Source organism: Suillus fuscotomentosus, assembly GCF_016647785.1.
Source record: "Suillus fuscotomentosus strain FC203 chromosome Unknown F5891scaffold_38, whole genome shotgun sequence".
Classification (NCBI taxonomy): Eukaryota; Fungi; Basidiomycota; class Agaricomycetes; order Boletales; family Suillaceae; genus Suillus; species Suillus fuscotomentosus.
Window position 1 is genome coordinate 132 of NW_024539550.1, and position 23939 is coordinate 24070.

The 23939-nt window shown below is 46.7% G+C and overlaps 10 protein-coding genes across 10 annotated transcripts; 7 read left to right on the plus strand and 3 right to left on the minus strand.

The window, feature by feature from the left end:
* Window positions 1-218: 218 nt before the first annotated feature.
* F5891DRAFT_1042399 (ribosomal protein L18e/L15P) lies at window positions 219-1181 on the plus strand. The gene is made up of 5 exons (XM_041362105.1): window positions 219-309; window positions 479-606; window positions 663-881; window positions 931-984; window positions 1037-1181. Exons 2-5 carry the CDS (start codon window positions 482-484, stop codon window positions 1080-1082), a joined length of 444 nt encoding a protein of 147 aa, XP_041224102.1. The 5' UTR covers window positions 219-309; window positions 479-481; the 3' UTR covers window positions 1083-1181.
* Window positions 1182-1357: 176 nt separating this feature from the next.
* On the plus strand, window positions 1358-3379 carry F5891DRAFT_1190594 (uncharacterized protein; the record flags this gene model as incomplete). The annotated part of the gene is made up of 3 exons (XM_041367330.1): window positions 1358-1379; window positions 1433-2547; window positions 2594-3379. The coding sequence occupies 3 exons, from the start codon at window positions 1358-1360 to the stop codon at window positions 3377-3379; spliced, it is 1923 nt and encodes a 640-aa protein (XP_041224103.1).
* Window positions 3380-3656: 277 nt separating this feature from the next.
* Window positions 3657-6553, minus strand: F5891DRAFT_981693 (kinase-like domain-containing protein; the record flags this gene model as incomplete). The annotated part of the gene is made up of 5 exons (XM_041377142.1): window positions 3657-4915; window positions 5046-5440; window positions 5544-5593; window positions 5641-6478; window positions 6510-6553. 5 exons carry the CDS (start codon window positions 6551-6553, stop codon window positions 3657-3659), a joined length of 2586 nt encoding a protein of 861 aa, XP_041224104.1.
* A 536-nt stretch (window positions 6554-7089) lies between these two features.
* F5891DRAFT_955349 (uncharacterized protein) lies at window positions 7090-8663 on the plus strand (the record flags this gene model as incomplete). Its single annotated transcript, XM_041375321.1, has 5 exons — window positions 7090-7374; window positions 7427-7617; window positions 7671-8003; window positions 8058-8083; window positions 8137-8663. 5 exons carry the CDS (start codon window positions 7090-7092, stop codon window positions 8661-8663), a joined length of 1362 nt encoding a protein of 453 aa, XP_041224105.1.
* Window positions 8664-9275: 612 nt separating this feature from the next.
* Window positions 9276-11694, minus strand: F5891DRAFT_450914 (MFS general substrate transporter). The gene is made up of 14 exons (XM_041371874.1): window positions 11331-11694; window positions 11244-11270; window positions 11167-11195; window positions 11064-11112; window positions 10916-10993; window positions 10780-10864; window positions 10371-10723; window positions 10216-10312; window positions 9971-10163; window positions 9863-9920; window positions 9785-9816; window positions 9705-9722; window positions 9588-9655; window positions 9276-9533 (listed from the first exon to the last, which is right to left on the minus strand). The coding sequence occupies exons 1-14, from the start codon at window positions 11486-11488 to the stop codon at window positions 9432-9434; spliced, it is 1347 nt and encodes a 448-aa protein (XP_041224106.1). The 5' UTR covers window positions 11489-11694; the 3' UTR covers window positions 9276-9431.
* Window positions 11695-13389: 1695 nt separating this feature from the next.
* Window positions 13390-16111, minus strand: F5891DRAFT_1042420 (kinase-like domain-containing protein; the record flags this gene model as incomplete). Its single annotated transcript, XM_041362106.1, has 12 exons — window positions 13390-14222; window positions 14282-14364; window positions 14424-14509; window positions 14560-14731; window positions 14787-15012; window positions 15065-15313; window positions 15362-15399; window positions 15454-15484; window positions 15540-15734; window positions 15798-15857; window positions 15925-16048; window positions 16107-16111. The coding sequence occupies 12 exons, from the start codon at window positions 16109-16111 to the stop codon at window positions 13554-13556; spliced, it is 1938 nt and encodes a 645-aa protein (XP_041224107.1). The 3' UTR covers window positions 13390-13553.
* A 2083-nt stretch (window positions 16112-18194) lies between these two features.
* F5891DRAFT_1129385 (uncharacterized protein) lies at window positions 18195-19038 on the plus strand (the record flags this gene model as incomplete). The annotated part of the gene is made up of 2 exons (XM_041364390.1): window positions 18195-18926; window positions 18952-19038. 2 exons carry the CDS (start codon window positions 18195-18197, stop codon window positions 19036-19038), a joined length of 819 nt encoding a protein of 272 aa, XP_041224108.1.
* Window positions 19039-19460: 422 nt separating this feature from the next.
* Window positions 19461-20696, plus strand: F5891DRAFT_889667 (uncharacterized protein; the record flags this gene model as incomplete). The annotated part of the gene is made up of 2 exons (XM_041373265.1): window positions 19461-20419; window positions 20486-20696. Coding segments are annotated over 2 exons (1170 nt in total), but the record flags the coding sequence as incomplete, so codon positions are not given.
* Window positions 20697-20711: 15 nt separating this feature from the next.
* F5891DRAFT_1042434 (uncharacterized protein) lies at window positions 20712-22258 on the plus strand (the record flags this gene model as incomplete). Its single annotated transcript, XM_041362107.1, has 5 exons — window positions 20712-20989; window positions 21046-21404; window positions 21448-21964; window positions 22025-22103; window positions 22163-22258. Coding segments are annotated over exons 2-3 (841 nt in total), but the record flags the coding sequence as incomplete, so codon positions are not given.
* A 736-nt stretch (window positions 22259-22994) lies between these two features.
* F5891DRAFT_891921 (uncharacterized protein) lies at window positions 22995-23213 on the plus strand (the record flags this gene model as incomplete). Its single annotated transcript, XM_041373306.1, has 1 exon — window positions 22995-23213. A coding segment is annotated over one exon (219 nt), but the record flags the coding sequence as incomplete, so codon positions are not given.
* Between the last annotated feature and the right edge of the window lie 726 nt (window positions 23214-23939).

Consider the following 23939-nt stretch of genomic DNA (forward strand, 5'->3'; position numbering starts at 1 on the left):
ATATCTGGGGTCGAGGTCGTCAGAACCCGAAACAAGCATAAAAAGTATCAGAAAAACAGATTGTGTCCATTAGAAAGATTTTTCTTAGCAACTCCTTACGTAGTGCCTAAGGCCATCATTTGCGTGCTGATTGATGATGAAACTCACCTCAGGATATGCTACAACGCCCTGAAAGATTGAGGCCGTGAAGGTGGTACAAGGTAGGGGTTTGGCGCAAAGCCGACTTTTGAAACTCCGCTATAACCGCCGACAGTCCTGCATCGAGAAACTTAGAGGCAAGGTCACCGACACCAACACTCGCGCCTCAAGGTCAGTTCATGCTCGTTTATTACGCCCCGTTTATCCAGCAGGAGATTATACGCGACCGGAGCTGTCGAATGGAGGTGTCGTGGTGCTGAGAGATGATATCTTGCTGCTGGATGCATGGGGCCCGACTTGGATGCATCAGATTATTGATATTGGATGCTTGGTTTTGCAGAAAATGCCGACCCATCTCTCGAAGACTCGCAAGCACCGTGGCCACGTCTCTGCCGGTCATGGTCGTGTTGGAAAGCACCGTAAACATCCCGGAGGTCGCGGTCTCGCTGGTGGTCAGCACCACCACCGGTGTGTTTGATTTGGTATCAGGCTCTTTGCAGCGAATTAAATTTGATCACCCTCAGCACCAACTTCGATAAGTACCATCCTGGTTACTTCGGTAAAGTTGGTATGCGCCACTACCATTTGACCCGCAACGCACAATGGCGGCCTATCATTAACGTTGATAAACTATGGGCGCTTGTGCCTGAAGCGGAAAAGCAAGGGTTGACGGAGGACTCTGAGGTTGTTCCTGTCATTGACACCCTCCAACATGGCTATGGAAAGGTGCTTGGTAATGGACAGTGAGTCGTGATCTACTTTGATCTCGTATCAATTCTGACTTTGAAGCAGACTGCCCAAGCTTCCTTTTATCGTCAAGGCACGTTTTGTCTCGCAGAAAGCAGAGTATGTTGAATACACTCCCTTATTCCTGAGAGTATACTCACGCAGTGCGCAGAGCTAAAATTAAGGAGGCTGGCGGTGTCGTGTCGCTAGTGGCATAGGCTCTGAGTCCCATCATCATTGTTTTTTTCTTTTACCTATCACACACCATGATACTATTATGACATGCTGCAATAAGAATGCCCATGCCTGAAACATGATAATTAATTGTGAACGGTGAAGTTGTACATGAAGATTGAAGCCAAGGATAGTTAGAGCAAGCAGACTAATTTAGAATGATCAGTGATTCGTCAGTATGACCATCGGCTTTTTGAATTTTCCCATAGTAGGAGGAAGTTGCCTATATGCTGCGCTTCTTCATCCTAAACCCACGAGGATGGCTTCCATCTCTACTTGGTGTAAGAATTAAACCCTGCTAGTCCATTTCTATCCCTGTTAATCATCCTTGTAGATCACAATCAGTATTCAACTTGGAATCGCACTCGTCGTCTTCACGCTACTCCTTTCCTAGCTCGCACCGATACCCACACATCTCGTACTGCTACCTCCATGGCTCGCACAAATACACAAGATGCCGTCATCATCAACATGGACGATGATTCATCCAAGAAGGAGAAGAAACAGGAGACCCTCTTCGGGCCCAACATTGGCGTCGTCGGCTCTACACCCCAGTGGGCTCAATCCTTGGGACAAAAGGCTCCCGCAGATAATGTCTCTTCAAATATTATCCAGAACTGGATCACAAGGAGCAAAGAGGTGCTCCAAGCATCGTCTGATGTCCCGTCTTATGTACTGACTCATGCACAGCCTTCACAGCCAACGACTACTCTCCAGGCGTTGGTTAATCTCAAGCGGCCCACGCTCCGCTTATGTCCTTTGATCATCTCATCGGGAGATGATCCGGACCAAGTTGATTCTCACCATAACCATGGTTTGGAATTCGAATACGATTGCGACGCAGCCAAGTGTCGCATAAACGTTAGTGTGGTGCTACCTGCAGACCACCCCTATGCAGAGACCATAGATAGCACGGGCTACTCGTGCATCTCTGTTTTCGAATCCATCGTTGACGGTGGTTTTGGTAAAGTATTGCATCTAGATGAAGGTGCAACCCTCGAATTAGGAAGGTTTGAGCACCAACATATCGAAGCAGAGACTGTCTCTTCCCAGATTACCGGAGTTCCCGAGTCGTCCCGAGCAGCAGATAGTGTTGACTCCTCCGCTCCTGCTAGTAGTAGGAACGACCGTGTCCGGAAACGCTTTACGGGATTCAATTTCCGGAAGCGCTCCACTAGCACGTCTGTATCAGGACCCGCGCTTGCCGTTGTTGATGCAGAAGTATCTGCACCCACAGTTGAAGGAAGTGAAGAGAAAGGGGACAAAGAAGAGGTGAAGGATGGCGTTCGAGTCACTATCCGGTTATCAGCGTTGGACGAGGGCGGTACCGACCTGTCTGTCAACGAGCAGATAACATACCTCCATGTCGTCCGGTTCGGCACTGCGCCCGATGATGAAAAAGAAGACACCAGGTCTTGGGTCGTCAAGGTTGTGAAACGTGAAGCCACGGTGCGTTTCGTATCTGGTCACTCTATTTTCATTTTATGATTCGTAGATTGGACCTCACACGTTCCACTTGCACGAGATCTATGGTCTTTCCTCTCAGTCTACTTCATCCTCTCAACCACATGCGGCTTCTTCCACACCGGACGCACATACTTACCCGCCCACGTCTGCATCCGCAGCGCCTATACACGAGGATGAACCTTCATCTGAGTGTTTACTATGCCTTTCTTCCCCACGCGAGGTTATTCTACTCCCTTGCCGCCACCTCGTCGCATGCAAGGAATGTGCCATTAATATGGTCGAATTCGGTGCTGGCGGCAATATTATCCACACTGAAGAAACCACAACTGCACCTGCGGGCGGTGAGCTTCAGCTACAGAAGGCTCTGCTCCAGCTCCAGTACCCACCACGATCGCTCAGAACATACGCAGAAAGCGAAAGGCAAAAGGCTGGTTTTGCCCCGTCTGCCGTCGACGTAAGTTGCATATATCTTACTTGCGTCTCGCCTGACATATCGTGCACATATCCAGCTTACACCTCGCTTTTACGGATTTCAACGACACCTCCGACGAAGGATATATCCGACGATGAACATCGTGCGTCCATCGATGAGCACGAGCATGAGGATGACGAACATGAGCACGAACACGAGCATGAACGTGAGGATGAACACGACGACGACCCTCTGGCAACCGCGCCGCCGGCACCTGGCGGTATGTTCAATAGCATCCGTTCAGGCCTCATGCGTCTGAGCGTGGCGCGTTCTGACGGCGAACATACCGCCGAGGCCACAGAAAGCGAGCACCCTGCAGAGGTGCCCGTGTCAATTGTTTAGAATCCCACGGCTTGTCCAGTATTTTATGTGATGTGTAGGCTGATCTAGGACTTTATATGATTTGGGTCGCTGGCTGGCTGTCTCCGAACACTCATTATTGTTTTCACTCTGATCACTCGTATAGTTTATGTGTAGTTTCATTTCACTCTAGGATCTTTCTTGTACCGATACCGTATTCTAACTTATCGGATGTAAAATGACATAACCTGTACACGAGTCGTCTGATATTCTCGTCAAATAAAGACAGGGAGTGACATAGTGTGCAAGTCTCGCCGCGTCACACCACAAGCCGCTCCGTAAACGCCCCAGTCATAGCAACAGGTGACTGCAAAGCATCCAACGCCCACTCCTCCCTCAGCCGCCTACACACCATCCTAAAACTAGACAACGACCCCTTCTCTTGCACAAGCAGGATCGCGCAGGTGAATCCGCTCCCTAACGACGGCTTCCCAAACCCGTATCGAAACGTAGGCGACATCGGTCCTGAAGCATGATACATGGGTAATCGTGGACTAGCAGGGGTGGGGGACCGTGGAGACGACGAGGACGAAGATGACGAGGAGAACTCGACACGGAACCGAACTGGTTTCTGTATGACCGATCCTGACATTGTGTCCATGAGGTCGTTCATACGACATCGGAGAACCCCATGCCCATCCGTCTCCTCAAGGCCCACGATGACGCCAAAGTGCTCGAGAATGCGAACAGCCTCATTGCGCGTGGCGTACAACGTATCCGTCGAACAGAGCACGTAGGTGTGTGCTTTCCAGTTGAAGAGGTTGGAAAACCAGCCTTTGACTTCGCCAACAGGGGAGGCGAGGATAGAGGGCATGACGGGTGAGGGGATCTGGAGTGGCGAGCCGAGGATGGAACGCTTGGATGGGTGAACTTGTGGGTGCAAATCAAGCGCGGGGGCTGGTAAGATGTTAATATTTAAGTGCAACAGAGAAAAGAAAATCCTTACGTCGTGCCTTTTGTCCTTTTCTTTCATAACCTCACGAGCACCATAGACACTATTGCGCAACTCGCGACCGACGCGTCCCTCGTTGAGCCTACCACCAAACAGCCCACCACGTGCCTGCATGATATCGCTGCCCTCCCGGTAAGGCTGTCGGAAGTTATGATGGTCGTGATTCTCCTTATTGGCTCCACTGGAGAATCGGTCATACTCATAATCGACCATAGGGCCATTCAACGGGGCATATCCATGACGGTTAACAAATGTCTCGCTGTATCCTCGAGTCGGAGAATGGAAAGCCTGCTCCTGATTGTGCCCCTGCGCCACAGTGTGCCACGCAGAAAGAACGTTCACCCAATCCGGATCAGAGCCCGTCGCAGGCTGCATATCGACTTCTATCGAGTTTGCTGAAACTTGTTCGTTCGCAACAGCGGAGACTGGAATAGGAGCTCGGATAATACAAGGATTGAGGACGGGGTGTGCAGGAGCGCCAGGAAAACGAGACCCCATTGGCGGTGTGCTTGGAACGGTCAGAGGTTGGAACATTGCTGGTTGTGAGCGTGATAACTGTGCTGGTCCTGATTCGCTCGAGGATAGAGAAGGGAGACGGTTGATGCACGCGTCCTGTATTGGGGCTCGGGTGGGCATTCACAGGATCAGCGATGGTATGGCCAATTCTCATGCTCTTATGACGTATGGGGACCTCACGGGCCGGGGAGGACATAGGTCGGACACGAGGTGGCCTGGGTCCGATCGGGGACGGGGGTCGGGCTCGCAAAGCTCCGTCAACGAAAGGAGACGCCAGACCAGCTTGCTGTGGCGATGGTGTGCGGGACGGAGGGGGAGGCGCATCCCGAATACTCTGTAGACGTAAAGAATGCGCATCTGCATCGACGCTTCTCTTTGGAGGGGGGGACATGTATTGTTTTGTAATAACCTTCATGCCAGGAGACACAGGCGTCTCGCCTACATCGAGAATAATACCATGATCCTTCAAAGTTTGCTCGCGGTAGTGTTGCAACAAGAAATAGAATGCCTTAGCCAATGTGCCTTCGCCTGGTGAGCTCAAAAGGTCGGCTTTGATCATTTCGATGTCGCCATGTCTCCCCCAGATGACGCGAAGAGATTCCAAAGATCAGGGTCGATACGGGCCGCTGACGGGAGGGGAAGAGCTAATTCGACGACAGAGGGAGCTGGAACATAGACAATCCCGGAGTTGGTTTGTTGAACCAGGGGTGAGCCATTATCTCGGGAATCTGAGAGCGTTTGATAATGTTGAAAATAATAAAGAACTACCGCTTACCGTAATACGACGGTTAACATCTACTACCAACATGCGAGTTAAGAGGTCTTTTGCCTGAGGATCGATGTAGGCTGGAATATCGTACTTGCCCGCCTTCACTTTAGAAAGAAGAATCCTGACATTCTTGTCGTCAAATGGAAGCCTGCCGGTAAGTAACGCGAAGAGGATAACGCCGCAGCTCCAGATATCAGTGGCATTGCCTCTGTATTTCAGACCGTTGACAATCTCTGGGCTTGCGTAGTGAGGACTTCCACAACTAGTCTCGAGCTGTAGGGCAGGAGGGGCAAAGGCGGCCATGCCCCAATCGGCCAGTTTAATGAGTGGCGGTTTTAGTGAGTGAATCAGGATATTTTCGGGTTTAAGATCACGATGAATGATAGAGAAAGTGTGAGCATAGTTAAGTCCATAGACAATTTGCTTGAAAAAGGAGAGAGCCTCTAGAGGAGGGAGCCTTCCGCGGTTGACAAGAAAGTCAAAGAGCTCGCCACCTTCTACGTACTCGAGGACGAGGTAAAGTTCCTTCTCGCCTTCAAATACATCGTAGATACGGAGGATGTTTGGGTGGTTCATGAGCTTCATCATGATAATTTCTCTATCGATACCCAACCGCTGCTTTTCTGATTTTGCCTGCTGTGTGGCAAGGGAAGCACGGGAGTTGACTAGTGGTTGAAGGGGAAGAATTTTGACTGCGGCGAGTTGGCCGGTACGACGGTGCTTTGCGATGCGGACGCGACCACTTGCACCTTTGCCGACGCACTCGCCGATGATCCACTGGACCGATATATCTTGGATCTTCGGGAAACTCGAAGGCGCCGTGACCTGCGGCAGCCTTTTCTTTCTGCCAGCGAGTTCCTAGATGAGCGGTATACTTGATGGGGGGTGCACGAGGGGGTTGGTCGACTATCGAAGTCATTATAATAGGTATCTGTGGGTTTGATTAACGGTTAAAAATATAAAGATGAATAGTGGGCCGAGTAGAGAAGGGTGTGTAGAATGCACTGGTACAGCGTGTAGTGTTGTGGGCGAGAGGAAGCAAGAAGTTACCGGCAAGGCTCTAGCGTCGATCTCGAGAAGGTGATGCGTGGGAATTAAGATAACCTTAATATGGTGTATCTCCATAATGCTCGTTGTATTAGTGGTTAAAATACTAGACATTATCATAGCAAGGTCAGTGCAAAACTGGAGGCCGTGCGTGTCATGCGTGACAGCGATTAAGTGAGCTAATCGTAATTTCGGACAGCGAGCGCTTATATTGTTGTTTCACTGGTTACGACAGGCTGTGGCGTGTCGGGCTCTCCACACCGCTTCCGAGTATTAACTAAAATACGCTCTGCGTCCACCGTTACAAGTCCTTCTCGCCTCTACGAATGAACCCAGCAGTTTGAAATAATTTCACAAAGTCTGATAACAGATTTTTGAGGTCACGACTTGACGGTCATGACGTCGACAATGCACCGATATCTCGTTGCATCGCAACTGGCTCTCTCTTTCTCTCCTCTTGTCTCCAGTTACACTTGGTCCTTCACTACCACACCTCAGCAATGCGCCACCTTATCCCTACAAATATCTGGCTCTGGCTCTCCTCCATACAGTGTTCTAGTTATTCCATATGGCCCCACACCTCTCCCAAATAACACAGAGGTCCGCACCATTGTGTATCAACAGTTTGATGGTAGCTCCACTAGCACCAGTTTCCAACTCAAATACCCGTCCACATCCCAGTTCGTCGCCGTGGTGAGTATCTTCACTTTTGACGCGTCTCGTCTATAAGCTCACAAGTATGTAGGTCAGCGATAGCACTGGTTTTGGATCTGGCGGGACTAGCGTTGCTGGTTATGTGATGAGCAGTACCGACAGCAGTTGCTTTAACCCAAATACAACCGTCATGCCAGATTTTCCATTCAACATATACCCTACCAACCAGGTCGTACAATGCAATGCAAGTAGATTGTGGTGGGACCCTACACAAGTCGAAGGGTACGCTTTTTTCTCCCTTATACCAGCCTCCTTCAAACAACATGCTTCAACAGCACTCCATCCTTTCAAGGTGTCATCCCTGGTGGACAATCCTTTTCAATTCCCGAAGGCTCGATAACACAGGTATCTAACGAGGGCACTGGGTTTAGCTGGATACCCTCTGTCCGCGAAGGCACCACCCTCATGATAGTTGCCGGAGACGACCGTGGGCTAGGTACAGGAGGAAGTGGGCTGTATACCGTCGCACAAGGCATATTTCCAAACAGCTCGTGTTTAACCACCACCTCGCCCTCATCCACTATCGGTTCTCCCGCAGGTGGTACATACCCAACTAGCCCCAGCAGTACAGACACCAGTAGTGGCACTAGCAGCAGCAGCAGCAGCAGGTAGGCCATGTTGTTCACCACCTGGATGGCTATTTTTAACCATCTCCACCACAGCAAAACCAATGTCGGGGCAATAGTTGGTAAGCTCGGTTTTTCACACCCGCTCCTTAAACATTCGTCTCACGCATTGTAGGTGGCATTATCGGTGGCCTTGCTGCACTCGTCATCATTGCGCTCGCAGGGTTTTACTTTATCCGTCGTAAAACCGCCACCAAGGTCACTAAGGAACGTCCCGTCGACCTCTTTCAAGGTGATCCAGAAGACGATCATGATCTAGCACCTGGTGAACTCGGAAATTACTACCGTCCCGAACCCTTCCTCGCCACTGAGCCGGCAGAAACATCTCCTATGGTTGGAGGTGAAGAGGGCAGAGCTGGCACAGCTATGTCTGGCTCACGTTACGGCACCTCGGACCGTAGACAGTCGACGTTCGGGAGTTTCAGCGATATGCGATCTACAACGCCTGATTATGAAATGGGTATCACTGGTGGTACAATCCCAAGCAGCTCCCGCAAATCTCCCACGCCAAGACAGCTCCGGCCTATTAACATCATTCAGCACGACGACGCAGGCGCCGCAGATGAGCAGGCCGAGGGCCAGCCAGACACCGTAGAGCTTCCCCCTGCATATACTAATATTCGAAAACCAGTCACAAATTGATTTATTCACTTTAAAAATGCATTTACTCACTTTTCTAACGAGTCTTCTCTCTTTCGTTCACACTTTACATAGGTTGAAAGCCGTCGTTCATAATTCTGTGCATGTCCCTTGTTCTCATTCACCTGCGTACTTGTCTCCCCGTCAAAAATTATATCACCTACGTTCATCATGTCTTATATCAGCTTCTGTCGCGATGTGGCCCAGCGGCTCCACTCGGACTCCCAGGGACTTTAGTATCGTAGCTTCATCTTCACGTACGCGGACGTATGTTGCAATATCATACCATGTAGTTCCGTTTCCCATGATCACCCCTCGGTCGCCTTAGTACTGTGGAATCAAATCTTATATATGCGGATCTATATATAAAACTAGGACGTGTCATATTTGTAGTGAAGTAGCGTCGATGTAACTTCGTGACGTTGTTAGCAACATTTATTCTCATTACATCGCAACCCATCGACAGTGAGTACTTATGTACAACATGGGCGAAGGGTAGCGAGGGGAGTCGAGTGACAAGTGAAGGAGGATGAAGATGGGAATATGGAGGGGTCGTATCATATCAAATCAACATGGGCGCCATCCGGACGGATGCAAGCGCCACTAGCATCGTCGATCGAAAACAGACTCATGTATTGGCTATTCATACTATAACTTTTTCCTCCGTTATACAGCTCGCGGATCACCGCGTCCGAACGTTGTTAATATTCGGTATATAAATATAGAGATTCTCTCATGTACAATGCGAAATACATGCTCGGGTGACACAAATCAGACATCAGCTTTCTTGAAGCAAACACTTGAAGACTTTTGACGCATCTCCGAGATGAATTGCATAGATACGAACATGATACAGCCGCCAGTAGCGACGCTCTAGACGGTATGTTAGCCAAAAACCAGCAGTGCAGCTTGACATGGTTCGCTCACCCCAGCAAAGATAACAGCCTTCCACCAAATGTAATGAGACGTCAAGAACGCTCCACAAATCGGTGCACCTAAGCTGAGCGTGAGTGACGGTCGAGAAAAGGTACGCAGCGCACGTGCCCAGGAGTGATCCAATGCCTGTGAATAGTGAATACGTGTCAAGACTCAGGGTGTCGCCAAATATAGACCCACAGACTTACCAGCTATTGCAAACGCTATCCCTATCCGTGCACTTGAGCAGTGTCAGAGAGATTCAAAGGCAAGTGTGAAATAGTTACCCAATATGTGATATTTCAGGAGTCAGAATCGATATCGCCGGGCCCATCATCGCTACAACTGGGGTCGAAACTTGGTGAGTGTCAGAGGAGCATCATGAACCTACGCACCACCTCCGGAAAAAAACCCATAGCTTGCAGCTATAACAGCTACACTGGTGGCCGAGTGCAGGCCAACCATTGCAAATAGTACAGCGGAGGATATTAATGAAGAGACGATGATGGTGTTTGGGATGCCCACGTAGGCAGAGATAAAACCTACAGTAAGTCTTCCCATGAAACCACCAGAACTAAAAATTGTGAGCTGTCGGAGTGGTAAGCAGTTCTTGATTATTTGAGTAGTCTCTGATACGCACTGAATAAAATGAAAATCCTTGACTTAGACCATGCAGGGTGGAATCTAACTGAAGATAAAAGGCTTCGAAGAAGTACCCAAATTCAAAAGCAGCCATACTAACCAGTGAAAGGAACTTTAGTGTTCATATAATCGAGTATTGCAAAGCTTACGCACCCTACACAAGCACACATGTAAGCGCCATCTCTCGATGAGTTTCGCAGAACGCGGGTGTAGCTGACGGCCTTTGGTTGCGGTGGAAGCCTTGTTCGCAGCAAGAGATTTGCGATAAAAAGTAGGCCGCCATTCAAGGCTGCGCTTGCACGGACACCATTTGCAAAGCCAAGTCTTCCATTGATGAGATTGTTGAGCATGACGGGGTACAAGATTGCACCCAGTGACGACCCTGCCACGACAATTCCCATCGCAACAGCTCTGCGTCGCTGGAAGTGATGCGACACTATGGCGATGGACGGGACATTTGTGAGGCCTATTGCAATACCGAGACCGATACCTTGGGAAAGAAATATCTGCATACACAACAATACGGTCAACGAAGCCGCGCTTTAACAGAAACAAGACTTGCTTGATAATACCCATCTGGTTTCGTTAGAGACAACATAAAGAGGAAGAAGCATTGAAGGAGACAGCCGATTTTCATCACAGGGTAACTGGAAATATATGATCAGGGACATCTTTATGCGGACTTCTTGCACACATACAATGCGCCCTGGTCGACCATCCTTCCTGACACGATACCAACTGATAATATCAAGAACGCATTAACACTTCCTATCCAGCTACACGGCGGTAGAAGTCAGAAACACTAGCAGCTAAGAAACGGCCTAGGTAGATCTAGATCTTACTAACGCGATTGCAGATGGTGTGGAATTGGTTAGGTATGTTTGAGTGTAAAAGTCTGCATATCGTGGTCAGTCCGTCCAAGTACTTGGTAATTCACAAATATGCTTGCCCTGGAAGACACCGTAAGCGCTGACATATCTGGAACGTGTTATTAGTTGGGGCCCATAGATGCCGAGTGAAACTTACCCGAAGCCACAGAATTGAATCAAGAAACTTAACAGTCGTGGTTGATGGTGAGTATGCAGTGATTGATAGGTGGACAGATGCACTTACGAGCCCAGCACTGTGCCCCAAGCGTCAAAACCACCTTCGGGCAAACCTAGTGCATCCGAGAGGTCGACAAGGCTGGGATTTCCAGCGTCTTTGACGAGTTGCGAGACGTTTTCGGGAGCCTGCGTTGCAGTTTCATCACTGGGGAAAGGTGTGGACATGGATAATAGAGGCTAATTGAGCGATGGATGGGGCATACATACTATCCTATAATGGAGTTTAAATATGAAGTTGACTCGGAGCAACCAGGAGGTTTGTACACGACAGCGGGCGGCGGCGTTATACTGTCGTCGTCCCTAGACCCTAGACTCGTGACTAGTCCGGCGTACGTCTTTTAGAGGGAGAGTCAACTTATCCGAGTCCGCGGTACGTAGTAGTATAAGTCAGGATGCTTCTAAATTGTCCTGAGCCTCGTTCCACATAGTACATAAACGGACACGCTTAGCAGTTGATTCTGCGGCTAGTGTCGGAAAGAGATCAGGGATCGGGGTCCGTGTTGTCCTATTTTACTTGATTATTGCCATATAGATGCAGGATCAAATCGTGTAGGATAGTAGTAGGAGGTATCTCAGGCTATGGTGCAACGTTGTGACAGCGCAACTCGATTTGAATGGACCCTAGGACCACGAACTGTGAAATATAATGAACATCTACACCAGAAAATACTCGTACCGTTTCTATCCACTCGTTATATGTTTCTCGAAGTTCCGCAGCGCATCGCCCCGACGCCCGTGGCCCTCGAATAGTCTTGTGGGCAGAACTCCCGGGCCCACAGGCAGAACCGTGGGAGGATGTAGTATTATATAGCATAATAGTAGCATGGAGGCACTTGAAACATGGTTTTGCCAGTTCTGCCGGGAGAAGCAAGATCTGAAAGTTGAAAATCCAAACACGAACCTTCGAGTAAAAGTCCTTCGAGTCTCAAGCGCTCAGCGCTCATATATGCATACCTCGAGCTGGATTTAGTTAGTGCATACTTTTAGTTCGTCATAAATACTAAACCGTAGCACTTTGTCGTGCTAGCCACAGCTAACTTATGTGCGAATCATTAAGTGGACTTCGATTTAGAATTACTTATCCTTGGCAGGTGCCGGTGACTAATAACGTTTCTTTACATAAGTGGTGTACTGGCCCAAATGCAGCGTCGTTTTCGTCGTCGTTATCATCGAGCTCGTCATGACGTCGCCATACTAGTTCACTTTTCTTGTGTAATATACCTCGGTCTGCTGCTCTCCCATGGCCGTTTGCGACTTCTCATTCAGAAGACACATCATTGACACATCGGGGTGAACGATATTTAAAAGAGGTTTATATGTTGTACAAAATGTGAAGACAATATTTAATATTTAAACTAACATAAAGATGGGTGCACGACTTCAAATTTTGGTGGTGTTTTGTGTGTAATCCAAAATATCAAATATTCACAACCATATTCCCACAGACAATATGTCAACAAACATAAGAAATATAGTCAGATTTTTCATGTCTGCTCCAACTTAAAGTTCAATTTCCATGTAAAACTTTGGAGAAAACTTGAAGTTTTACAGATGACATGACATTAAAACTCGATTTAAATGTCAAGCTTTGGCAAAACTTCAAGTTTTCTCCAAAGTTTTATGTAAGAATCAAACTTTAAATTGAAGCAGACATAGAAAATCTGATTATATTTATTATATTTGTTGACATATTGTCTGTGGGAATATGGTTGTGAATATTTGATATTTTGGATGACACACAAAACACCACCAAAATTTGAAGTCGTGCACGCATCTTTATGTTAGTTTAAATATCAAATATTGTTTTCACATTTTGTACAACATATAAACCTCTTTTAAATATCGTTCACCCCGATGTGTGAAGGCACCTCTCGCGCTGATCCGCGTAATTTCCGGGCCTAACTGCTACCTGCCACTCCAACGCCTGTCACACCCTCCCAAACACCACTGTCTCCAACGACTGCAACGACATTTTTTGTATCTGTAAGTTACATTACTCAGACCGTTATTGACCTTACCGGCTTATCCTGTCACTTATTGACCAGTCGATGCCTCATGCAGGATACAGAATAGAAAGTTTATTCCAGAATAATGCGCGAACATGGAATGAGGCAATGTATCATAATGAATCAGGTGGTGAGCATGGTGACGAACTTGAACGTTTGAACATGTAACATACGGTACACCACTATAATCTCCTAAACTTAACATTTCACTTCCTGCTCGTCGTTCATCCCTTCTTACCGATCTTCTTGAGCCAGCTTGTGCCGGCCGCCGAATCCGAGCCGTTAGGAACTGGCAAATCCGCGCAATTTTTCACGACAAGCTTGCGCAGAATATTGCCCGATTCCAAAATACGATGAGTGACGTGGTCTGGGAAGCTTGAGTGTTCCAAAAGCGTTGTGACGCAAGCATGGTCTGCGAAAGACATGCCCTTGAATTTTTCCACATTGGTATCCCACCAGTTCTCCATGTGGGTTTCTTTCTCTAATCCTGTGACGACGACTACGATCGGAACCTTCTTCTGGCAGATTCCAGAGTAGAATTTGTCATAGGCCTTAACGAGGGCGCTAGGGGCAATCGTGTTGTCCATGCAGTACACCAGAAGGCTGATGCCATCCAACTTGGAGTTCATGAACTCACGCAACAAACTCTTCAACTTTTTTTCCGCTTTCGCCGCTGACACTGAGTCTGCAGTCCCCATGCAGAGACCTGCAGTATCAATCAGGACGAATCGCTGGCCTGAAATCTCTACTGGGTAGCGTTGAGAGGTAGAAGTACATCCATGTGCGTCGTTAGATGTCTTCGCGAGCTGCTCTTGCGCGATTGTGTTGATGATAGAACTTTTCCCTGAGCCTGTTTCGCCAAATATGACGACATTGCTTTCCCGCAGGCGCGTCTGATATATCCAATCAGTAACCTCTCTTCGTGGTATTGTGTCTCTCAAGAGACACATACTTTGTGGTTGCTCGACCATGCGTTTGGAGGTGGCGATGTTACTGATTGTTTCTGTTCGTGTCCTGGGTTGCTAGTATATCGAACTGCTCATGGCGATGAAACATATCCGCCTCGACGCTTATTTGACATGATGGTAACTTACGAAAATCACTGTCGAACGCCGTTGTGGGATCAGTACTGATACTGGGAAATAATGGCCAAGAATCAGTGTTGGCTGGTGAAGAAGAACTGGAAAAATGAATATTAAAACTTGTGAATCTGTGCAGATTTGGACCTACGAAGATATCTGAGCTCCAGGCTCTATAATTCCATTCGTCGGCTCATGATCAGGGTGGGGTCGTGGACTATTGAGCAGGTGATTTGTTATACCACTGGAATCATTGCGCGGGAAAACTCCGCGGAAACCACCCTGCGCATCATCGGGAAAATCGTTAGGTAGGCTCGAAGAATCTTGAAGTTCAAATGAATGAATGGTCAAAAAGCACCACGAACTATGCAGGCTGACCTGATGAGCAAGACCTACGCGTGATGAAGTCGGATACTTCATCTGCTGAAGGCCGAAGTTCAAATTTTAATTGCAGACATTTTTGAATCATGTCCCAATCTGAGTCCATTATTGCAGGGTGGCCGTTGGGGCGCTGTGGACCACGACCTTGGCGTTTCAAACCATAAATACGGAATTCTGGGTTTTGGGACTTGATCTCAAACCAAGGGTACCGACCCGAGAGAATCTTGTTCGATAAGTCTTCAGATGAACATTTTGTGACCAAACAACTAACTCACTTGAAGCATTACACAACCAAAAGAGTAGATGTCAGTTTTTTCCAAAGGTGGGAAAATGTTAGTTCTTTCCGAAGCTGGGTCATTGACATCGACATAATCTAATAGAAGTTCTGGTGCTGCATAGTGGATTGCCCCTGCATGTATCGATGTTGCAGCCAAGTGTGACTGGCCGAAAAGGGGCAGGACAACGGCAGAAAGACCAAAATCAATTAGCTTCGCGCGGCCTCCCTCGTCAATTAGTATATTTGCCTACAGTTTTATTATTTTTCAAAAATATCACAGCAGCTCTGGGCTCACCCCTGTTATATCCCCATGAACGACAGGCACCGAGTGCACTGCACCCATGGTAGGTTACCATAACATCTTGAGAAAAAATATAAGAAACTGACAGTAACGCAGTCCAGCGCTGACATCCTCCAGCTTCCAACTTCGAGTCAGTCTGATAAGTAAAAGGATGCGGTGTGATTCTACTTACCATACGTGAACGGTCCAGCACTGTTAAATCGTTGTGTCTAGATACCAGGTAGACATTCAAGGTGCCGTTTGGAATCCACGGAGTTACCAAGCTGGGCAAGTCTGGCCTCCGTCCAAATCCTGTCGCTATGCCCAACAACGGTACGATGTTGTCATGGCGTAGAAGTGTTAAAATGCCGATTTCTCTGCTGATTTTCTAGATAATCCAAACAGTATAAGTAGCATGTGCTGACGTATGTGCAGACCTGGTATTTCTTACCCTGTATATTCTCTCTGAATCATAATAGTTCTCTGGATATCTGAAGGCCTTGACCGCAACCTTATGTGTTGATAGATTGGTCGGCATAAGCCAGTGCATGGTAAATGAGTCTAATACATGAACTGACGACGGCTGAAATACCATCTGCATTGCAATTGCATTTCCAGACATCGCCGAATCCACCTCCGCTACTGTGGTCTTGAGTTGTTCGAGTGATAAAGGGTGTTAAATCGGCTGGTGAGGTGTCTGCCCTGCGCAATACGTTCAGTAAAGTAAATACTGCGTGCAGCACCGATAATGCGACCATACCCCATATCGCAGTTCCCCGTATTCATTCAATTAGTGGTCTTATGAATGACGGAAGGTCAAAGAATGTGAGTCGGATTTGATTGCTCAGAGTCGTAGTAGGCCAAAGTTAAGATGAGAGGATGGGCAGCTATATATAATTCGGGTTAGGGCGGCACTGTTCTCAACAAAGACCGTCGTTTGATCAGTCTGAGCGACCTCGGAAATGGGCAACAAGTAGATCAAGAAAGGAAAGCCCTATACCCTTAGCCACAAGCCTTCAGGCAAGCTCCAACAGCGGCTGCTCCAACGTTGACTTCAAGCGCAAGGCATTATGTAATGGGCACCACGGAATTCATCGTCACAAGACAGCGTGACGCATCTGTCGCAAATTTCCAAAAATGGTTGCAATGAGGTATTCTTGAAACAAATTTGCAAGGAATCTTGCTATTTTTCAATATTCCCGCTACCTTTAGGTAGTGGGTTTTTAGGGTCAGGTTTTTTCGCGATTATACGCGGCATAGTGTTTTGGAAATTCATTGCTTCTAAAAGGCCATAAGTTCTCACGGTGGTTCGTGCACGCCTGATTAGTGTCGTGGTTCAAACGTTCATACCCTCGTTTTCTTGATACTCATCTGCTATCGACGTATCGTTATGTCTCAAATCACTGATGTTGTAGTATCTTCTGATAATAACGGTTCAGTTCACGGTTCATCCATAAACGGTTGCGCGACTGGTTCAAAATCTCGTGATTGTGTGCAAGGAGAAGCTCTTATTCGTGATATGCTATTTTCAGCTTCTCCGACGCAGTCACTGTTTTCTGCTGATGCTACTCAATTAATTTCTTTGGTTCAGGATCATGGTCTTCAAATGCAATTGTCACCTACTGAAACGAAACACCACCTTTTGCGACATCTGCTGTCTGGAGTTTGTATTCATGCGGGAGCCGGCCAAAGCGGTCCCAAGGCTTGCGGGCTTATTTCTCAAGGTTTTTCCGACGTTTCTTCTCTTCTGGGTTATGTCGTTCGAGAGGTCTCGATCTCTCTATCATCGACATTATCGGTGGCTTCTCTTAAAGACATTGTTCGTGCTGCTGGAGAAGAAAGCTCGCTCGTCCACGCGAATCGTGCCGACTTGATCCGTTTGCTGTCCCATCGGTGTGTCAAGTCTTCGGAAGACGACGTCGTATTGAACGAATTGTTTCTTGGTTTCGAAAATCTATCTCATTCTTCATTGCATGCATACGCTGTAATTCATGGTATTCAATTTCAATCGGCATGTTCCCGCGAAGCTTTGTTGCAGATGTTGATGCACCATTTGTCCGACGGCAGTTGTTTGCACGGCAAGGATCTCTTCCAAGGTTGTTCACGTGTATGTTCTGCTTGTCATTGTGATTCTTCTATGGATGCAGTAACTCTTCAGATTCAATTATTGGATGTCGTAGGTTCTCGGATGTCTGCAAGACCTCTTCGCCGTCTTTTTCGCATTCATAACATTCAGCATTCCACAGGTGATAATTTGCGTGTGCTGAGAAAGAAATTACGATCATTCCTTTCTATGTTAAAGAAGGGGAAACACGCTGAGTTGCAAAGTGCAGAACAAGATGCGCAATTTATCCTCGCAGAGCAGACCAAGGAGAAAGTTCGACAAGCGTGGCCACGTTTAGTGGATGACGGAATTAAGTACAAGGTGCGCTGTGCATTTCGTGAGCAAATATCGGTTGATTCTCTTGCGACTTTTACCTGCGCATGCTGTGCAGAGGCGTGTCCTGTACGCCAGCGTGAATTGGTTACACCTTCTGAACTAGATTGTGATATTCTTCGGCGTCCCGATCGACGTCTCCATGGCAAGGGTGGAAACTTGGATCCATGGTGGCTACGTTCTACATCTTTTCCTTCTGCCACGACACACGTTGATGATGCTTTGGTGGATGTTCTTATTGACGATCATGGCGTGCATCACGACGATGAACATCGCATTACTTTGGCTATATGTGTTTCGTGTCTTTCGTCGTTGCGGAAAGGCAAGCTTCCTTCCACTGCTCTAGCCAATCATCATTATCTTGGCCCTGTTCCAAATGTATTACGGGATCTCACAGTCATTGAAGAGGCCATGATTGCTCGTTGTCGCGCTAAATGCTGGGTGGTTCATTTGAAAGAAGAAAATCAGGGCCTCCAATTGCCATATTCTCAACGGGGATTCAAAGGTCATATTATTATTTATCCTCAGAATCCTTCTGCATTACTAGATGTTCTTCCTTGTACTCTTGATGACGTTTCCACACCAGTTTGTGTGATCTTTGTAGGATCGAAACCACCTTCAGCAGAGTGGTTACGTACCAAGGCCAGACCCTTGATAATCAGGCGTGAGCGTGTGCGTAATGCTTTACAATGGCTTGTGCAACATAATCCTTTGTATGCTGAAGTTGTCATTGATCATACGCTTCTCGACAGTTTACAAGAAGAACAGACATTGCCTGTGCATATTCAACATGTGTTGTCTGATCAATCTGATGATCTTCTCACTTCGAAATATGATGCGCCGTCTTTGGATTCTGAAGGCATGGTTGATCATTGCGATGCTACAGACATTCCTGTGCCATTTTCTAACGTGGTAGTTACAGATGTGGATGCACACGCCCCTGCTAATGAGTTACGAGCTGCTGCGTTACGACACGTGAAACAGCGTGGTGGAGGATACATCGAAGTTCCGCATGGTCCTCAGCCTGTCAATGAGTTCTTCAATCCGCAGTTATTTCCAATGATTTATCCGATCTTGTTCCCTTATGGTCTGGGTGGCTTCGAGGATTCGATTCGCACCACAAGGATATCCATGAAAAAGCATGTCAAACACTTATTTTCTCTCACAGACAAACGTTTTCAAGAGCATTATTCGTTCTTGTTCACCGTTTTCAATGTACTGCAACGACGAGAAATTCTTTTGCATTCAAGCCTGAAGGTTCGTCTTACGGATTTCTCGTCTGTTGCTCGAAATTTTGCAATGGTGTCTCCTGAAGCAGTCCATGTGGTGTCCGAGCGTGTAGCTCAGGGTGACAATCAAACAGCCTATTCTGATGAAGAGCGCAAGGTTCTCAGTCTTATGCAACAAGTGAAAGTTGTCTCGTCACATGTGCGAGGATCAGCTGCAGCTCGACTCCATATGCGGAATGAGATACGAGGTATGATGATGGCTCATGGTCTGCCTAGTTTCTATATTACCATAAATCCTGCAGATGTTTACAGTCCTGTGGTGAAATTCCTTTCCGGTGTTGATATCGACATTGATAACCTTTTACATGCTGACGTGCCCAATTTTTTTGAGCAATCCATCCAAGTCGCAAGGAATCCGGCTTTGGGAGCGAAGTTTTTCAACATCTATATGAAAGCGTTTATTTCATGTGTGTTAGGCTTTGATCCCTCAGGTTGTGATGTTGAGGGTGGAATATTGGGTTTAGTCAAAGGTTATTATGGGTGCGTTGAAGCGCAGGGTCGTGGCACTTTACATTGTCATATGTTAGTGTGGTTGGAGGGAGCTTTGGATCCGAATGAGATCCATGACCGAGTTATGAAAGACAAAGATACGGATTTTCAACATCGCTTGCTCGCATTCTTGGATGATAGCATATCTAATTCATTGCCTGACGATCCAGATCCTTGTTGTGCGGTTCCCTCTGCATCTCATCATCCATGCTCTGTCATAGGAGTTTCTCAATCTGCTTGGGGCGACAGATATCATATGGCAAGACAAAAGGACTTGTACCATCTTACTCGAGCATGTCAGGTGCATAGGCATTCAGCTACTTGTTTCAAGTACTGGAAAGGACCTCCCCAGCCGAAAGAGTGTAGATTTGGTCTGGACGAAAAGAAATATTGTCCTTCTAGTTCTTTTGATATGGATAGTGGCGAAATCTCTCTTCGATGTTTAGATGGTATGGTGAATAATTTCAACGAAACAATGTTAGAGCTCATTCGATGTAATATGGATATCAAGTTCATTGGATCAGGCGCAAGTGCAAAGGCTATTTTGTACTATATTACAGATTACATCACGAAATCTCAGTTGAAAGCGCATGTCGCATATGCCGCTTTGGATCTTGCAGTCCATAAATTAGGAGAATATCATCCAGAGGATGGAGATTCGACACTTCGTGCCAAGCGCTTGCTTCAAAAATGTGCATATTCGATGATATCTCATCAGGAATTGTCTGGTCCGCAGGTATGCTCCTATCTGTTAGAACTCGAAGATCACTTCACTAGTCATTCGTTCAATAATCTGTATTGGACCTCTTTCGAAAGATATATCGATGCCGAGAGTCCGAGTCCTGAATGCAATGCAAAGTGTGTTGGAGGGAATTCTATCAATGAATTCAGCATGCTTGAAGCCGAACCAAACGATAGTGACAGTAATTCGCAAGACATATGTCATGAAGACGACCAAACTGATCAAGATGCTAATGAAGAAGTACACGAGTTTCCACACGACGATGATGACATCGAGGATGACATTGACGAAGAAGTCGGTGTGTCCGTCAATCATGTAGGAGAATTGAGTGCCAAACCTTCTCAGCTTCTGGATTACAGATTGCGTGGTCCGCAGCTCCGTTTGCTTTCTCTATGGGACTTCATAGCTCAAACAGAGAAGGTGCCACTGTCTAAGAAACATCGTAATGAAGATGATGATGACAATGACAGCCATCCTCTTCATGACAATGAGTCCATTTTTGGGATGGAAGAATTACGACTCTTACTTCATGATCAATCACGCGAACGTCCGTGTGTATCACTCCATGAAGCTCATCCTCAAAAACAATCACATGTCACTCGCATCCGATTGATGCAAAATCGTTTGGTCCCAGTGCCTATTGGTGCTGGAATTCCTCGTCGAGACAGAGCCGCTGTCTATCCGCGCTATTGTAGATTGATGTTAATTTTATTCAAGCCTTGGCGAACTGTGACGGACTTACGAAGAGAAGGCCAATCTTGGGTATCTGCGTTCACAATGTTTTTGAGTGCGTCCTATATTAGTTTGAAGAGTGTGATGGATAACATGCAAATTTTGCATGAGTGCCGGGATAGCCGAGACGATTACTTTGCAGAAAGATTGCGATCTTTGCGGACAAAGTCCAATGTGGATCGTTCTCACACATCTGGGACACGATACAGCGAAGAAGATTGTTATATTCAAGATACAGACGTACTAGAGCATTTGCAAGCAATTGATTCATGTCATTCAGTCCATCGAGCACGTTCGAATGACACTTTGATGAATTGTCTATATCATGCAGAGCGTTCTGGTATGTGGCAGATGGGCTTTTGCCACGCCGTTTCTAATGAAAATAGTGACGAATCTGGCTGATGCCACAGAGTGTGTGATGGCGGATGATAGATCATTGGAAGATGCGTGGGAGGCGGAATACAATAACCGTCGAGATGCATGGAAAAACAAGATATCTGTCAGTAATGATCAGACTAGTCCTGTAAATGATTTGAACAACCAGGTGCGAACTGATACAAATGTTATGCACAGTGCCATTCGAGATGGAAATGCATTCAGGAATGCTGAAGAGCAGCAAGATCTCAATGGTGATTGCAGCAACGGCGTTCGAAATCGTCGGAGTGAAACAGATATAGAGGATGACAGCTCGAGTATTGATGGCATGATCCATGAATTTTCTCTCAATCTCGAGCAGGCGCGTGCGTTTCGTATTGTCGCTGAACATAGCATAAATCGTTCACCTGAACAGTTGCGCATGTACATTGGTGGTTGTGGAGGGACGGGAAAGTCGCAAGTTATCAACGTTCTCAAAGAGTTCTTTCGTCGTCGCAATGAAGAGCGGAGATTTCGGCTGACTTCATACACAGGAGTAGCCGCGAGAAATATCTGTGGCATGACCTTACATTCAGCACTTAGACTTGGACAACGCAGCACGCAAAAGAACGCACGATGCAAAACAAATAGAGATCTAGTCGCTATGTGGGAAGGAGTAGATTATTTATTTGTAGACGAAGTATCTATGATCGGCTGTAATTTCATGCTGCAGATTAGTGAAGCGTTGATAGAAGCCAAAGGAAACACATCACCTTTCGGAGGGCTAAATATCATATTTGCTGGAGATTTCAACCAATTACCTCCTGTTGGACAACCTCGGTTGTATGGGCATATAAACATACATCGAGTAGCTACTAAACAAGGTCAAAATACAATTCTTGGGAAGTTGCTATGGTTATCAGTCACAACTGTAGTCATTCTCACGGAGGTCATGCGTCAGCAGAGGAGCAGAGAATGAAACCTTTGTCAGTCTTCTGTCGAGATTACGAGTGGGGAAGTGTACTGAGGATGATTATAACCTGTTGCAGTCTCGTTTGATCTCTAATGTACGTCCGGATTGGAATATACAATGGCGCGATGCTCCAATGATTGTCAGCAACAATGATGTGAAAGATGCTTTCAATACACACGCAGTTTTATCATTTGCCCGACGAACGAACCGTGCTTTACATTGGTACCATTGTACTGATTATCAGGGCGGTAGAGAGATTATCGACGAAGATTTGAAAGCTCACTTGCAGGATTTGCACACTGGAAGTACAAGTCAACGGTTAGGCAAGATTCCTCTTGTCATTGGCATGCCAGTTATCATCTCACACAATTTTGATGTCGATGGTGGTATTGTGAATGGTTGTCAGGGCATTCTTAAAAGCATTCGGTACACTCTTGACTTGCAAGGTAATTGACATGCCATATCATGTGTCGTCCATTCTACTTCGACTACCGACAACGTATTGCCTCATTTACCACCGAATTATGTCGTGGCTTTGCAAGACACTGTAGAAATGGATTTCACACATCCTTATTCACAGAAACTGATGTAAGATCACTCGTTCTCAGATACCTGTTTTACCTGCATTTGCAATGACGACCCATAAAGCACAAGGGAAGACCCTCGCCCAGGCTATTGTGGATATCGAAAGTTGTAAAGGCACTGAGGCCCCATATGTCATGCTCTCTCGGGTCACTTCGCTGTCATCCCTTCTAATCCTCCGACCGTTCTCGATCAAAAGGATCCGAAGTCGCCTGTCTGAAGATGCTCGAAAGGAAGAATATCGTCTAAATATTATTCGATGGCAAACCATATTTCGATATGGCTTGCCAGCAGAACAAGATGATGCTCGACGTCGACTTGTATTCCATGTGAAAACTATAGTGTCTGTCAATTCGCAAACCATTCAAACCAACGACCATCTAGAACGTAATCGCCAACTCCACTTACTGCAAGAGCAAGCAAATTCGTGGGAGCCTTCTACTACCGTAATGTATTTCTATTTCTGTTCCGTTCTGACTCTGCTAATTCTTCCCTACGACGGTAATGAATAGCATCGTTCTAGAGAGCATTTGAGATCACCGTCATTGATGCGCCATCATTCATTGACCCGGAATCCTTCATCGACATGTACAGAATATGTATCCAGCATGAAATCTATGCACAAAGGTGTTTTCCAATCTGAAAATGACGTCCAGCATATTCATTTTGTTTCAACAGACGATGAAACTGTTCATATGTCACATAAACGACGCCGATTGCATAATTCAAATTCTTAGTCAACGGGTTAGTAGATAGTTCCTCCGGAACGTCCAAGCGACTGAGATGAATAGGTTTCTACAACGCACGTTACTTGGATCGCTTATGAAGCGTTTCAATGCTGCTGATGCAAATTCATGGTCTGTTAATTCAGCGTGGATATATTTCAAGTACGTGAATGATTGTAAGATTACATGCTGAATAACATGATGATACATACAGTTTATTTTGTGGACGAATCCTACCAGAGGCTCTTACATGTATATGGACGAGCTTGG

What these genes read in the sequence shown, in the direction of transcription:
- F5891DRAFT_1042399 (XM_041362105.1), top strand. Translation starts at nt 482, where the DNA reads ATGCCGACCCATCTCTCGAAGACTCGCAAGCACCGTGGCCACGTCTCT. An exon ending in GGTGGTCAGCACCACCACCG is followed by an intron (nt 607 to 662) that starts GTGTGTTTGATT and finishes GATCACCCTCAG; the next exon opens with CACCAACTTCGATAAGTACC. An exon ending in TTTGTCTCGCAGAAAGCAGA is followed by an intron (nt 985 to 1,036) that starts GTATGTTGAATA and finishes CGCAGTGCGCAG; the next exon opens with AGCTAAAATTAAGGAGGCTG.
- F5891DRAFT_450914 (XM_041371874.1), bottom strand. Translation starts at nt 11,488, where the DNA reads ATGTCCACACCTTTCCCCAGTGATGAAACTGCAACGCAGGCTCCCGAA. An exon ending in TGGGGCACAGTGCTGGGCTC is followed by an intron (nt 11,271 to 11,330) that starts GTAAGTGCATCT and finishes ACGACTGTTAAG; the next exon opens with TTTCTTGATTCAATTCTGTG. An exon ending in ATGGTCGACCAGGGCGCATT is followed by an intron (nt 10,865 to 10,915) that starts GTATGTGTGCAA and finishes ATATATTTCCAG; the next exon opens with TTACCCTGTGATGAAAATCG.